This window comes from Oncorhynchus gorbuscha, linkage group LG26, assembly GCF_021184085.1.
Source record: "Oncorhynchus gorbuscha isolate QuinsamMale2020 ecotype Even-year linkage group LG26, OgorEven_v1.0, whole genome shotgun sequence".
Classification (NCBI taxonomy): Eukaryota; Metazoa; Chordata; class Actinopteri; order Salmoniformes; family Salmonidae; genus Oncorhynchus; species Oncorhynchus gorbuscha.
This window is the reverse complement of record NC_060198.1, coordinates 18401674-18416806: the sequence shown is the minus strand read 5'-3', so window position 1 is coordinate 18416806 and position 15133 is coordinate 18401674. Positions and strand designations below refer to the sequence as shown.

At 41.4% G+C, this 15133-nt stretch overlaps 1 protein-coding gene across 1 annotated transcript; it reads left to right on the top strand.

Annotated features, from left to right (window-relative positions):
• Positions 1–11266: 11266 nt before the first annotated feature.
• On the top strand, positions 11267–14915 carry LOC124016475. Its single transcript, XM_046332050.1, has 2 exons — positions 11267–11676; positions 13410–14915. The coding sequence occupies exon 2, from the start codon at positions 13443–13445 to the stop codon at positions 14913–14915; it is 1473 nt and encodes a 490-aa protein (XP_046188006.1). The 5' UTR covers positions 11267–11676; positions 13410–13442.
• Positions 14916–15133: the final 218 nt, after the last annotated feature.

Here is a 15133-nt window from a genome sequence, read left to right as displayed (position 1 = left end):
CTCATCCAGAACGCCGCAGCCCGTCTAGTGTTCAACCTTCCCAAGTTCTCTCACGTCACCCCGCTCCTCCGCTCTCTCCACTGGCTTCCAGTTGAAGCTCGCATCCGCTACAAGACCATGGTGCTTGCCTACGGAGCTGTGAGGGGAACGGCACCTCAGTACCTCCAGGCTCTGATCAGGCCCTACACCCAAATAAGGGCACTGCGTTCATCCACCTCTGGCCTGCTCGTCTCCCTACCACTGAGGAAGTACAGTTCCCGCTCAGCCCAGTCAAAACTGTTCACTGCTCTGGCTCCCCAATGGTGGAACAAACTCCCTCACGACGCCAGGACAGCGGAGTCAATCACCACCTTCCGGAGACACCTGAAACCCCACCTCTTTAAGGAATACTTAGGATAGGATAAAGTAATCCTTCTCACCCCCCCCCCCCTTAAAATATTTAGATTCACTATTGTAAAGTGGCTGTTCCACTGGATGTCATAAGGTGAATGCACCAATTTGTAAGTCGCTCTGGATAAGAGCGTCTGCTAAATGACTTAAATGTAAATGTAAATGACTGGGTCCCTCGAGTAACTTGTGTATCTGTAATTATTTAATCAAAAAGCATGCTTAAAGCATCAGACAAGTTACGCACATATAGTTGATTTTATTAAAACATGGGGTGATTAGTAGAAAGAACAGATGACTCTTGGTTGACCAAGATATATTTTAGTTGGGGACAACACTAGAACATGATTTTGGGGCTCCCGGGTGGCACAGCGGACACTGCATCTCAGTGCTTGAGGCGTCACTACAGACACCCTGGATCAAATCCAGGCTGTATCACAACCGGCCGTGATTGGGAGTCCCATAAGGCGGCGCACAATTGGCCCAGCGTTGTCCGGGGTAGGCAGGCATTGTAAATAACAATTTGTTCTTAAATTACTTGCCTAGTTAAATAAAGGTTACATTTAAATAAATAAAAATTGTTTTATGACAAACCATTTTCTACAAATCTGTCAAGGCACCAACTTTGAGAAGATTTTAAAACAAAGGTTTCAAACCAATTCATGAATGTCATTGAATCTTGGTATGTTTTGTCTTTAACGTAATGGCATGAAAATAAATTGGCTGAATATTACACAATGACTTAACAGCTGTAACAATTTGACCCCCACAGGAAATCTACACTGGCAATTCTAGAAAATACTACAGTGAGGTAAAAAAGTATTTGATCCCCTGCTGATTTTTCACATTTGCCCACTGACAAGGAAATTATCAGTCTATAATTTTAATGGTAGGTTTATTAGAACAGTGAAAGACAGAATAGCAACACAAAAACTCATGTCAAAAATGTTATAAATTGATTTGCATTTATAAGTATTTGACCCCTCTGCAAAACATTACTTTGTAGTTGGTGGCAAAACCCTTGTTGGCCATCACAGAGGTCAGATGTTTCTTGTAGTTGGCAACACCAGGTTTGCACACATCTCAGGAGGGATTTTGTCCCCCTCCTCTTTGCAGATCTTCTCCAAGTCATGAAGGTTTCGAGACTGACGTTCGGCAACTCGAACCTTCAGCTCCCGCCACAGATTTTCTATGGGATTAAGGTCTGGAGACTGGCTAGGCCACTCCAGGACCTTAATGTGCTTCTTCTTGAGCCACTCCTTTGTTGCCTTGGCCGTGAGTTTTGGGTCATTGTCATGCTGGAATACCCATCCACGACCCATTTTCGATGCCCTGGCTGAGGGAAGGAGGTTCTCACCCAAGATTTGACGGTACATTGCCCCGTCCATTGTCCCTTTGATGCGGTGAAGTTGTCCTGTCCCCTTAGCAGAAATACACCCCCAAAGCATGTTTCCATCTCCATGTTTGACGGTGGGGATGGTGTTATTGGGGTCATAGGCAGCCTTCATCCTCCTACAAACACAGCGAGTTGAGTTGCCAAAAGCTCCATTTTGGTCTCATCTGACCACAACACTTTCACCCAGTTGTCCTCTGAATTATTCAGATGTTCATTGGCAAACTTCAGACGGGCATGTATATGTGCTTTTTTGAGCAGGGGGACCTTGCAGGCGCTGCAGGATTTCAGTCCTTCACGGCGTAGTGTGTTACCAGTTGTTTTCTTGGTGACTATGGTCCCAGCTGCCTTGAGATCATTGACAAGATCCTCCCGTGTAGTTCTGGGCTGATTCCTTGCCGTTCTCATGACTGTGGTTACAACTCCACAAGGTGAGATCTTGCATGGAGCCCCAGGCCGAGGGAGATTGACAGTTTTTTGTTTCTACCATTTGCGAATAATCGCACCAACTGTTGTCACCTTCTCACCAAGCTGCTTGGTGATGGTCTTGTAGCACATTCCAGCCTTGTGTAGGTCTACAATCTTGTCTGACATCCTCTTTGGTCTTGGCCATGGTGGAGAGTATATAGAGGTAACAAACTGAGATTAGGAGCACTGCCTTTAAGAGTGTAAATACTTATTTCCCTCATTAAAATGCAAATCAATTTATAACATTTTTGACATGCGTTTTTCTGGATTGTTTTGTTGTTATTCTGTCTCTCACTGTTCAAATAAACCTACCATTAAAATTATAGACTGATAATTTCTTTGTCAGTGGGCAAACGTACAAAATCAGCAGGGGATCAAATACCTTTCCCTCCTCACTGTATATAGCCTAGAAACCTGGTTAAACTATCATTATGACATCATAGATGAATACTAGAATATACTATATAGCCTAGAAACCTGGTTAAACTATCATTATGACATCATGGATGAATGCTAGAATATACTATATATCCTAGAAACCTGGTTAAACTATCATTATGACATCATGGATGAATGCAAGAATATACTATATATCCTAGAAACCTGGTTAAACTATCATTATGACATCATGGATGAATTCTAGAATATACTATATAGCCTCAATCTGTTTAAAACGATAATTTTGACCTCATGGATGGCCGGTCTTTGTATTCATAGTGTAGTCAATTCAGGGGGTAGCCCTGAGTTGAGCTCAAACCTGGGTCCGGTGCCTGTCAAGCCAACACCTTATAACTGTTAAGCCAAGATGTCTGAACTTCTTGACGAGGTCGCTAGGTGTTGGGTTTCGGTTGCTACAAAAGCTTTCTCTATGAATTTAAGAGTGGTTACATTTCTCCAGCCCCCATCCCTCAGCTGTTTACCAAACCAAGTCTCTGTTTAAAAAACCCACACAACCCAGAAGTCTGCAGTTCAAACAATAACAAATCTGTAATTCCACCACTGTTTTGGTAATAAATCAAATCAAATTTTATTTGTCACATACACATGGTTAGCAGATGTTAATGTGAGTGTAGCGAAATGCTTGTGCTTCTAGTTCCGACAATGCAGTAATAACCAACAAGTAATCTAACTAACAATTCCAAAACTACTGTCTTATACACAGTGTAAGGAGATAAAGAATATGTACATAAGGATATATGAATGAGTGATGGTACAGAGCAGCATAGGCAAGATACAGTAGATGGTATCGAGTACAGTATATACATATGAGATGAGTATGTAAACAAAGTTAAAGTGGCTAGAGATACATGTATTACATAAGGATGCAATCGATGATATAGAGTGCAGTATATACGTATGCATATGAGATTAATAATGTAGGGTAAGTAACATTATATAAGGTAGCATTGTTTAAAGTGGCTAGTGATATATTTACATCATTTCCCAGATGATGGATGGGGATGGAGAAATTAAACTACTCTCAAATTCATAGACAGGCCTATGGATGCAAGGACTGACCATCCATGATATCAACATTATAGTTTTAACCATGTTGAGGCTGTAGTGTTTTTTTACATTGTTTACAGCAGTTGAACTAAGCTTATGAGGCATGTGTTATATTCTTCAAGAATCAATGGCTATAAATAAATGATTTAAAAGTCACAATATGGATGTAGCAATTGCTGATTTCCCAAATTAACATCAAACATCAGATCAGAACTGCAGAGTTTGTGCTTGTGTTTTTAAGACAGTACTTACTAGTGGTAATCAGGAAACAGTTTCTCAAAACCATTTTATGGCTAAATTCAACGTTAGAACCATCGGACACCTTAAGATGCATTTGGGAAACCGGGACCCAGATATCCAGGTTCCTCCTCTTCTTCCCCCTCCTTTTTTCGATGTGAATGTCATCTCCCCTCCTCCTCTTTCAATCCATAAAACTCTTCCTCCTCTTCTTTTACTCTAACATCCTCCTCCTCTTTCACTCTGAACATGTCTTCCTCTTCTTTCACAGTAAGGGCCTCACCCTCTACTTCTTGTTTTACTGTGATTACCCACCTCTCTTCTCTATCAGGAGGAGAGTAGCTTAGTGACCGCATGGTCGGGGATGTTAGCTAGCTAGGCTAATGCTAACTTAACCAGACCGCTAGCTGAATAACAACAACAACAACGTAAATATTAAATTGGATAACTAACTAGAGGACAGAAGTGGGTTTAAAACACAGATGCTAATATTCACAAAAGCGTCTAAAGAGCTTTATTGGTTCGGCTATTTTGTCAAGCAAGCTACCGAGGTGTCTGACTAAGTGTTGCTGCTGCTGTTTAAAGAAGCGTTCCGTCCACTAAATTATACGTCACACCAGCAGCATCGCCATAAAGTCTCACTTCGCCATCTGCTGACTGGAGTGGGTAACGTAGTTCAGTACTTGTTAGAGAAGTGCTCCCGCTGTGGGAACATCAATTAGCGGAAATTTCAAGTGCGCCACGTATAGTTTTTGATAAACCTCAAAACTTTCATTAAAATGCACATACAATGTACTGAATTAAAGCTACACTCGTTGTGAATCTATCCACCAAGTCAGATTTGTAAAATGCTTTTGGGCGAAAGCATGAGAAGCTATTATCTGATAGCATGTATCCCCCAAAATACATCAACGTCATCTAATGACAGATTTTGCGATAGCCGCAAAAATAAAATATAAAACATTCATTACCTTTGACGAGCTTCTTTCTTGGCACTCCTAGATGTCCCATAAACATCATTTTGGGTCTTTTTTCGATTAAATCGGTCCATATATAGCCTAGATATCGATCTATGAACACTGTGTGAACAACGGAAAAAAATTGCGTTTTCTAACGTAACGTCATTTTTTTAAATTAAAAAAGTCGACGATAAACTTTCACAAAACACTTCGAAATACTTTTGTAATGCAACTTTAGGTATTAGTACACGTTAATAAGTGATAAAATTGATCACGAGGCGATGTCAATTCTATAGGTGTCCGTCTGGAAATGCTGTCCGGATAAATCTCAACCAAAATATCCGGTCGGAGACCGGAAGAAATGCGCTGCCTTGCGTCTGTTTGACCAAGAAACAAATAGTAGACAAATGACAAGACTCTAGACAATGTGTGGAAGCTGTAGGTATTGCAACCTCAACCTCATTTAATCCGGTTCACCTTTAACAATCCTTGGAAGTGGCGCATGGATATTTTTTTCCATTTTCAGTGATCAGATTTTCCTGCACTTTTAGATGAAACGCACGTTCTGTTATAGTCACAGCCGTGATTTAACCAGTTTTAGAAACGTCTGAGTGTTTTCTATCCACACATACTAATCATATGCATATACTATATTCCTGGCATGAATAGCAGGGCGCTGAAATGTTACGCGATTTTTAACAAAAAGCTGCAAATTTTCGCAGCTTCCCTAAGAGGTTTTAATTTTCAGACAACAAGTTGAAGTGTAGGAAGCATGAGTTTTGAAAATCATACCTGCTTGCTCCTTTTTGTTTGGTCAACTTTTCGGTAGGATGTTACGTTTGATTCCGGAGCTACGAGGCATGCGTCCAAATCGCTAAGCAGTAAACTTCATGCTACAGTGTGGGATGTGATCTATAATAATGACATAAAGGCTATGCTGCTACGGTGTGGCATGTCATCTATAATAATGACATAAAGGCTATGCTGCTACGTGCTACAGTGTGGGATGTCATCTATAATAATGACATAAAGGCTACGCTGCTACGGTGTGGGATGTCATCTATAATAATGACAAAGGCTATGCTGCTACGGTGTGGGATGTCATCTATAATAATGACATAAAGGACAGTATGTTTTAAATTCTCACTCAAAATATGCACTGCTCTATTTAAACGTCTCAATATAATATTATTATTTAATGAAAGGAATGAAAAATAAACAAACGTATCTTAACTGCGTTACCCACTCCGTCAGCAGACGGCGATATGAGTCTTTCAGGCGTTGCTGCCAGCGTGACGTATAATCTAGTGGACGGAACACTGCAACAACAATGAGTCTGCCACCTTGGTAGCCAACAGCCGAAACATTTAGACTGTTTCTGTGCATATTTGCCTCTGTGTTTTAAATATACTTCTGACATATAGTTAATTGCCCCAATTGAAATGTTACATGTACATTGTTAGTCAACTAGCTGGCTTTATAAGTTAGCCTAGCACTAAACTAGTCGCTCATGCTAACAACTAGCTAGCTAACATCCCCGACTATGAGCTCACTAAGCTACTCTCCTCCTGCTGAAGAAGAGGTGGTCTGCTGGACGGAGAAAGAAGCTCTGGGGCTGAACGTTGTCGTGAAAGAGGAGAAGGAAGAGGAGGTTGTTACAGTAAAACAAGAGGAGGAAGGGAAAGAGGAGGATTTCTCGTTTTTGAAGTGAATGACGAGAAAGAGGGAGAGAGAACTGTCGTATTGACAGAGGAGTCAGGAGATCTGATTACTACCAGTAAGTACTGTCTTAAAAAAGGGCACTAACTCTCCAAAGTTTTTGAACGAATGTAGCAGCATGCTACTGAAATGCTATACTTGAAAATGTTGTTCTGTATTATAGGAATTTATGTTATAATATAATGTTAAAGCTACGTTTAAAAATGGGTGGTTAAAGCCCTGAATGCTGATTGGCTGACAGCCGTGGTATGAGGCCGTATACCATAGGTATGACAAAACATGTATTTTTACTGTAATGATTACGTTGGTAACCAGTTTATAATTGCAATAAGCCACCTCGGGTTTATGATATATGGCCAATATACCACGGCTAAGGGCTGTATCCATGCACTCTGCATTGCGTCGTACAAAGGACAGTCTTTAACCATGCTATATTGGCCATATACCACACTTCCTCGGGCCTTATTGCTTAACTGTAACATGTGTATACCATCAGAGACCCCCCCCCCCCCACACCAAAAATCACAACTTAATTGTCTCACGGAATGGCAAACATATAGTTTAGTTATACAGCCTAAAACATGACATTATCTATTATTATAGAGCTCTGCTCAGCCTATACATGACATGCATGACATTATCTAATATTACCCCCTTTCCCTATTATCGAGCTCTGCTATAAACATGAGAGTAAGATTAGATTTTATGTTCTACATTATTATTATTATGTTTTTTATTAAATTATGGAATGTTCTGAAAACTGACTTCAGGTTTTTGAGGAATCTAGCCTCACAGGAAGACAATTTTGTTTTTATGGAGGTTTAATTCAGTTCTCTGTTTAGTATTTAACTAAATAGTCTGTCTTTGGTAGGAGGGACCCGACTCTCTGACAGCAGGAAGAGTCCTTCAGGGGAACGAGACCCAGAGACGCCCAAACCAGCAAGACAACACCCCTGCTCCCAGTGTGGAAAGAGTTTTAAGGGGTTAAGGAACCTAAATGTACATTAGAGAACACATACAGGAGAAAACCCTTATGATTACTCCCACTGTGGAAAGAGTTTTACCAAGTTAGGGAACCTAAAGGAGCATGAGAGGACACACACACAAGAGAAAAGCGTTTCCAATGTTCCCAGTGTGGAAAGAGGTTTACCCAGTTACGGTACCTGAAACAACATGAAGAAATACACACAGAAGATAGGAAGACCTACCACTGCTCTCAGTGTGAAAATATATTTACTGGGTTAGAGAACCTGAATAATACAGAGGGGACACACTGGGGAGAAGCCTTATCACTGTTCCCACTGTGGAAGGAATTTTAGGTGGTATGCGAGCCTAAAGGCCCATGAGAGAATACACTCAGGAGAAAAGCCTTACCAATGTTCCCGGTGTGAAAAGAGTTCTACCCGGTTAGGGAGCATGAAAAAGCACGAGAGAGAACACACAGGAGAAAAGCCTTTCCAACATACTAAGACACAGGAGGAGAAGACATACCACTGCTCTCATTGTGAAAATACATTTTCCCAGTCAAGAGGACCTGAAATCACACGAGAGAAGAGTGAGGCTGTGTTTTTGATTGAGAAATGGGTTTTTGTTCATGCTACATTAAATCATATTGTACGAATGAAATCATACTGAAAAATAGGTTTACATTTTATTTTCCAGCTCAAAACATGATCATGTCGAAAATCAGATTAAAATAGTGTAAAAACAATATGATGTTTTGATTATGAACTTAAGATTGATTGAATGCAATTTCTTCATTCAGATCGTCATTGTAAATGTGAATTGGTTCTCAATTGACATATCTGATTAAATTAAGGTGAAAAAAAGTAAATGCCATCTTCTTTTTGGGAAGTCTATTTGATTCTAAGTTCGGACATATAAAGTGTGTTTGTGAAAACTATTTTTAAGATGCTGCATAGTGATTTTCCAAACTCACTTCAAAGAGTGAGACTTGAGGATGGGACATGTTTGTGACATCACTGCTATTTTCAATCTGAGTGTCCATTCCATCCTTTCCTCTATCTAGAATCTAATAGTGTCCCATTCCATCCTTTCCTCTATTTAGAATATAATAGTGTTCCTTTCCTCTATTTAGAATCTAAGTGTCCATTCCATCCTTTCCTCTATATAGAATATAATAGTGTTCCTTTCCTCTATTTAGAATCTAATAGTGTCCATTCCATCCTTTCCTCTATTTACAATATGTGTTCCTTTCCTCTATTTAGAATCTAATCATGCTCCATTCCATCCTTTCCTCTATATCAAATCAATCAAATCAAATTTTATTTGTCACATACACATGGTTAGCAGATGTTAATGTGAGTGTAGCGAAATGCTTGTTCTTCTAGTTCCGACAATGCAATAATAACCAACAAGTAATCTAGCTAACAATTCCAAAACTACTACCTTATACACACAAGTGTAAAGGGATAAATAATATGTACATAAAGATATATGAATGAGTGATGGTACAGAGCGGCATAGGCAAGACAACTGATGGGGTACGACAGTTGAACTAAGCTCATGAGGCATTTATAAGTGATCTCTTCAAGAAACAATGGGTACATATCATTAATGTATAAGTCCCAAAATGGATGTAACAACTGCTGATTGACCCTTTAAGACTACATATTGGGCTAAACTAATAAGAGATATTGAGGATTACAGTATTTCAGGCATTAGATGCATTTGATCAATTGTTAACGTTTCGTTGATGGTCCACTCGATGTTCTACATGTTAGTGTAGTTTCAGCCATTCCGACAGAACAACATTAAAGTGTAGAACCCCTTTACTGCATATTGGTTCAACGACTGCAGAGACGGTACTTACTGGTGTTAAACAGATCTCCAACCTCTTCTTCCTTCTCCTCTTTCAATGTAACAGTCATCTCCCCCTCCTCCTCTTTCACTCCAAAAAACTGCATCCTCCTCTTTCTCTTCTTTTACAGTAACATCCTCCTCCTCTTTCACTCTGAACGCGTCTTCCTCTTCTTTCACTGAAACGTAATTTCTCTTCTTCTTTCACAGTAACATACTCACCCTCTACTTGTTTTACTGTAACATCCTCCTCTTCCTTCTCTTTCACAGCAACAATGTTCTGCCACATACCCTCTTTCGCCGTCCAGCAGACACCCTCTTCTTTAACCGGAGGAGAGTAGTTTAGGGAGCTCATGTTCAGGGATGTTAGCTAGCTAGCTATCATTAGCGACTCGTCTAGTGCTAACTTAATCAGCTAGCTACTATAGCTGACTAATACAAAATAACGTAATATTAAATTAAATAGGTTAACAAGTAGATACGACAGAAGTGTGTCTAAAACACAGTAACTAATATTGACCGAAATCGTAAAAATAGCTTGAATCTTTGGGCTATGTTGGCTAGCAAGCCACCGAGGTGGTTGACGAGCTGTTTCTGAAGAACCGTCCACTAGATTATACGTCACGCTGGCAGCATCGCCTGAAAGACGCACATCGCCGTCTGCTGACTGGAGGGGAAACGCAGTTGAGGATCATATTTTATTTTCAGACAAAGATAATTTTTAATGGATTTAATTAAATGATACTATTATATTGAGACATATAAACACCTGAATGTGTTGATTGATTAGTGCGAATAAATAATGTTTACTACAGCACATTTAAGACAGTTTCATTAAGTCAAACTAAATCTAAATAAGTAGCAAGCTACTGTCGGTCTATACTGCTTCTACGTGTAACAATACATCATTACTTGGCTCATCTAATTCTAGCGACTCCTTGTAGCGCCTGCAGGCTGATCTCGGTCGTCAGGTGAACGAACCGTGTTTCGTCCGACACTTTTTATTTTTTTTATTTGTATTAACAACAAATCAATACATAAAGCACATGAGGGAACACAAGCATACATAGATTACAAACAATGGACAATCGAGCTAGGGGGTACAATATCACATTACAATTACACAAGGACCTTAAGGGACATGCATATACTTACAATTCGAACAGCTTTTTTGTTAGTAGAGCATTTAACCGTCTTAAAATACAGTTCAATTTCTTTTTGTAGGATACGAAAATGTGGTTTTCTGTTTATAAATTTACATTTGTGTATATGAAATTTGGCCAAAAGAATAATGAAATTAATTACATAAAAATGATTCCGCTTATTTCTATTGTATGTAAAGAATCCAAACAGTACATCTCTCCACAATAGTGTAAAATCTTCATAAATGTGTTCAATTATAAACCTACTGATGTCTTGCCACAGTTCTTACATGCATACAATGCCAAAAAAGATGCACAACTGTTTCTGGGTGGTCATTACAAAAGGAGCAATTTGAGTTGATGTTTTCCTTAAACTTCTTCATATAGTGGTTGGCAGGATAATATTTATGAATAATTTTAAAGGAAACTTCCGTGTTTCCTCCGACATATTGTTGTGGCTTGCTTCCGGGTTAAGCGGGCTGACGTGAAGAAGCTGGGTATTGCGGGTCATGTTTCAGTGGACGTATGACTTGACTTTCGCCTCCCCCAGAGATGAAACAAGATCGAAATTGGGGAGAAAAAACGGGGGTAAAATTATTACAAATAAAAAAATATTAAAAAGGATGTTAAAAAAAAAGGTTTCATCCCAACGTGGCAACGTGACCGTGTCACAATGAACTTAAAGGTTTTACCATTGGGACGCTTGATGTAATTAAATCAAACGTTTTACCATTGGAACGCTTGATGTAATTAAATCAAACGTTTTACCATTGGAAAGCTTGATGTAATTAAATCAAACGTTTTAACATTGGGACGCTTGATGTAATTAAATCAAACGTTTTACCATTGGGACGCTTGATGTAATTAAATCAAACGTTTTGCCATTGGACTTGATGTAATTAAGTCATTATTATTTTCGGATATAAAGACTACGCTGTATCAACAAAAAACGGATTGCAACTTCCAAAATACCCAGGAAGAAAATTACAGACGGAGGCGCAACAACTTTCAAATTTGTTCGACATTTGAAGCTGCACAAAGAACGGTAAATCGTGGCTAATATAGCTGACAGCTATACAATTAATTGTTTTGCTAGTATAGCATGTAGGCTAACGTAACATTAAATCAATGAGCCTCCACACAGTCAATGCGGGAACGTGAACATTGCACTCAAGATTGAGCTACAACTGGCTTGGCAGTTGGTAGCCTAAATCCTGCCTGATGTTACTGCTGTTCCTAAAACCATTGACATACGTTAGACCCATACTGTAACCACACACAGAGAGGGTGTGTGTGTTAAGGTTGGGTGATTGTGTTCAAGCCTACATCGCTTGATTGCGCCCCATAGCTTGTCTTGACTTGGACCTTGAGTGCTAAGACTTGAGACTTACTTGTGACTTGTAAAACAATGACTTGGTCCCACCTCAGGTATATACTGTATTCTATCCTATTCTACTGTATCGTAGTCTATGTATTACTCATCTCATATGTATATACTGTATTCTATCCTGTTCTACTGTATATCAAATTCTATTTGTCACATACACATGGTTAGCAGATGTTAATGCTAGTGTAGTGAAATGCTTGTGCTTCTAGTTCCGACAATGCAGTAATAACCAATGAGTAATCTAACCTAACAATTCCACAACTACTACCTTATACACACAAGTGTAAAGGGATAAAGAATATGTACATGAAGATAGATGAATGAGTGATGGTACAGAACGGCATGGCAAGATGCAGTGATTGTATTGAGTACAGTATATACATATGAGATGAGTAATGTAGGGTATGTAAACATTATATTAAGTGGCATTGTTTAAACTGGCTAGTGATACATATTTTTACATCAATTTCCATTATTAAAGTGGCTGGAGTTGTCAGTATGTTTTCCAGCAGCCACTGAATGTTAGTGGTGGCTGTTTAACAGTCTGATGGCCTTGAGATAGAAGCTGTTTTTCAGTCTCTCGGTCCCTGCTTTGATGCACCTGTACTGACCTCGCTTTCTGGATGATAGCGGGGTGAACAGGCAGTGGCTCGGGTGGTTGTTGTCCTTGATGATCTTTATGGCCTTCTTGTGACATCAGGTGGTGTAGGTGTCCTGGAGGGCAGGTAGTTTGCCCCCGGTGATCACTACCCTCTGGAGAGCCTTACGGTTGTGGGCGGAGCAGTTGCCGTACCAGGCGGTGATATAGCCCGACAGGATGCTCTTGCTTGTGCATCTGTAGAAGTTTGAGGGCTTTTGGTGACAAGATGAATTTCTTCAGCCTCCTGAGGTTGAAGAGGCGCTGCTGCGCCTTTTTCACAACGCTGTCTGTGTGGGTGGACCAATTCAGTTTGTCCATGATGTGTACGCCAAGGAACTTAGTCTATGCCCCTCTGACATCACTCGTCCAAATATTTATATATTCTTAATTCCATTCCTTCAGATTGTGTGTATTGTTAGATATTACTGGACTGTTGGAGCTAGAAACACAAGCATTTTGCTACACCGGCAATAACATCTGCTAAACAAGTGTATGTGACAAATAAAATGTGATTTGATGTACATAGGTCTGGTGTTGGAGATCATTCTACACTCTGGATCTCCTGCATGTATTTTCTGAAGGTTAATCAGACCACTTGCCACATTGATCACAGCTATAAGGCTTCTCTCTTGTGTGGGTGGCTAAGTTAAAGTTGGGTACTGAGGTACCGTAACCCCTTAGCTGAAAGCCGACGGCCAGTAAAAGTTTTTTGGGGGTAATGATTCTCAGCCATTATTGCTTTTCTTTTCAGTTTTTCCTTTTTTAGAAGAGAGCGGGAGTGGAGATGGCGCAAAATTCTTCAAATAGGTTGGTCCCTGGGATCGGGCTGGCGAATACAGTTCGCTTTGTGTGGAAGGACAAGGAGATTGAGCCATTCGGACGTGAAACATTTGGAAGGACTATCTTGATGTGGATCCTTAAACTGACAGGGAAGGATGTGTTTTGCCTCCAAGGTTACCCGTTGGAGGGAACTTATGATGTGGCTTTACACTCAAAAGAAAAACACGATGAGATCCTGAAAAAGGTGCGAGAAGTGGGAGGTGCGAGGCCGATGTGCCACTACGAGGTAACCAGCTTGGCAAAAAACAATTTCAGGATTGTAACTGTGAACATTTCCAATCCGTACGTCAAGGACAAGGAGGTGAGGGCCTTTCTGGGGAGATACATGGATGACATCTCCTCAGCAAGGCACCTCAAGGACTCCCTGGGTTTTTGGAATGGGAGGAGAGACTTCCAGGCCCTCCTCAGGGAGGACCCAAAGGGACTGGGCGGCTACCTTCATCCTCCAGCTATGTTCTCCCTGGGGGCTGACAGGGGGACATTGTTTTATGCACGTCAGCCCCCGTTTTGTAGGAGTTGTATGGCCTACGGCCACATCCTAGCCTCGTGCAGCACAAGAAAGTGCAGATTTTGTGGATCTGGGGAGCACGAGGCAAAGGACTGTGACGAGCTCAAGGCGTGCCACGGGTGTGGCTCGTCAGCACACCTGTGGCAGGAATGCCCGGCTCGTCAAAGGTCATATGTGTCTGCAGTTGGCGGGGGAGCAGGAGCGGGAGGAAGGGGAGGAGGCCCAGACCAAGAACCGAGAACAGGCCCAGAGAGGATGGCCTCACGGAAGGAGGAGGAGCAAAGAGCGGCAGCAGGAGGAGAGGGGGACAGAGAAGGCACGGGAGCAGCAAAACCGGGAGGAGAGGAGGGAAAAGAGGTGGAAGGAAGCAAGGGAGTGGAGGAGCCAGAGAGAGCAGCAATGGCGGGAGAGGTGGTGGAAAAGGAGTCGGTGGCAGGACCAGTGGAGGAGGAGAGAGTGGGGGGACAGCAAAATGCCGAGTGTCCTCGTGGAAGTGATGGGGGAATGGTGGAGGAACTTGGTGGGGGTGGTGTCTTCCTGTTACCACCATCGCAAAAGAAGAAAGGGAAGAGGAAGGGGCTCTCGACAGACAGCGAGAGGGAAGGGGGCATGGAGGGGGTGGCCAAGCGAGTGATTGGGGCGGGAGAAACTTCTGCGTCCTCGCTGGCTTCCCCAGCCCCTCAACTCCTGGAGTTCCTGTTTGGGGACATGGGCTCCCCCACTCTCTACCCAACCAGATACGGGGCTGGGGAAGTGGAGAAGTTTGGTGGTCAACCCAGGATGCAGGGCACTCAGGAGCCAAACACCATTCCTGCATCCTGGATTGGTGAGATGGAGGAAGACGGGGGGACGTTGGGAGGAGAGACGGCGTCCCTGCCGGTGGAGATGGAGCAGGAGAGCATCGAGTGAGGCTCCTGTTTGTTTTTTGTTTTTTTGGGGGGGTTAGTAGTTGGGTGATGGTTGTTTTTATTTTTTTTAATGGAGCCTACTATAACTTTTGTTAGTTTAAATGTAAGTGTTTAAGGGATTTTGTTAAGAGGTTTTTAGTTATTTAGAGGGTGTGGGTTTTGACTTTTGTTTTTTAAAGGGGGTTCACCTAGGATGTTAATAGATTTAGGAGGGAGTGG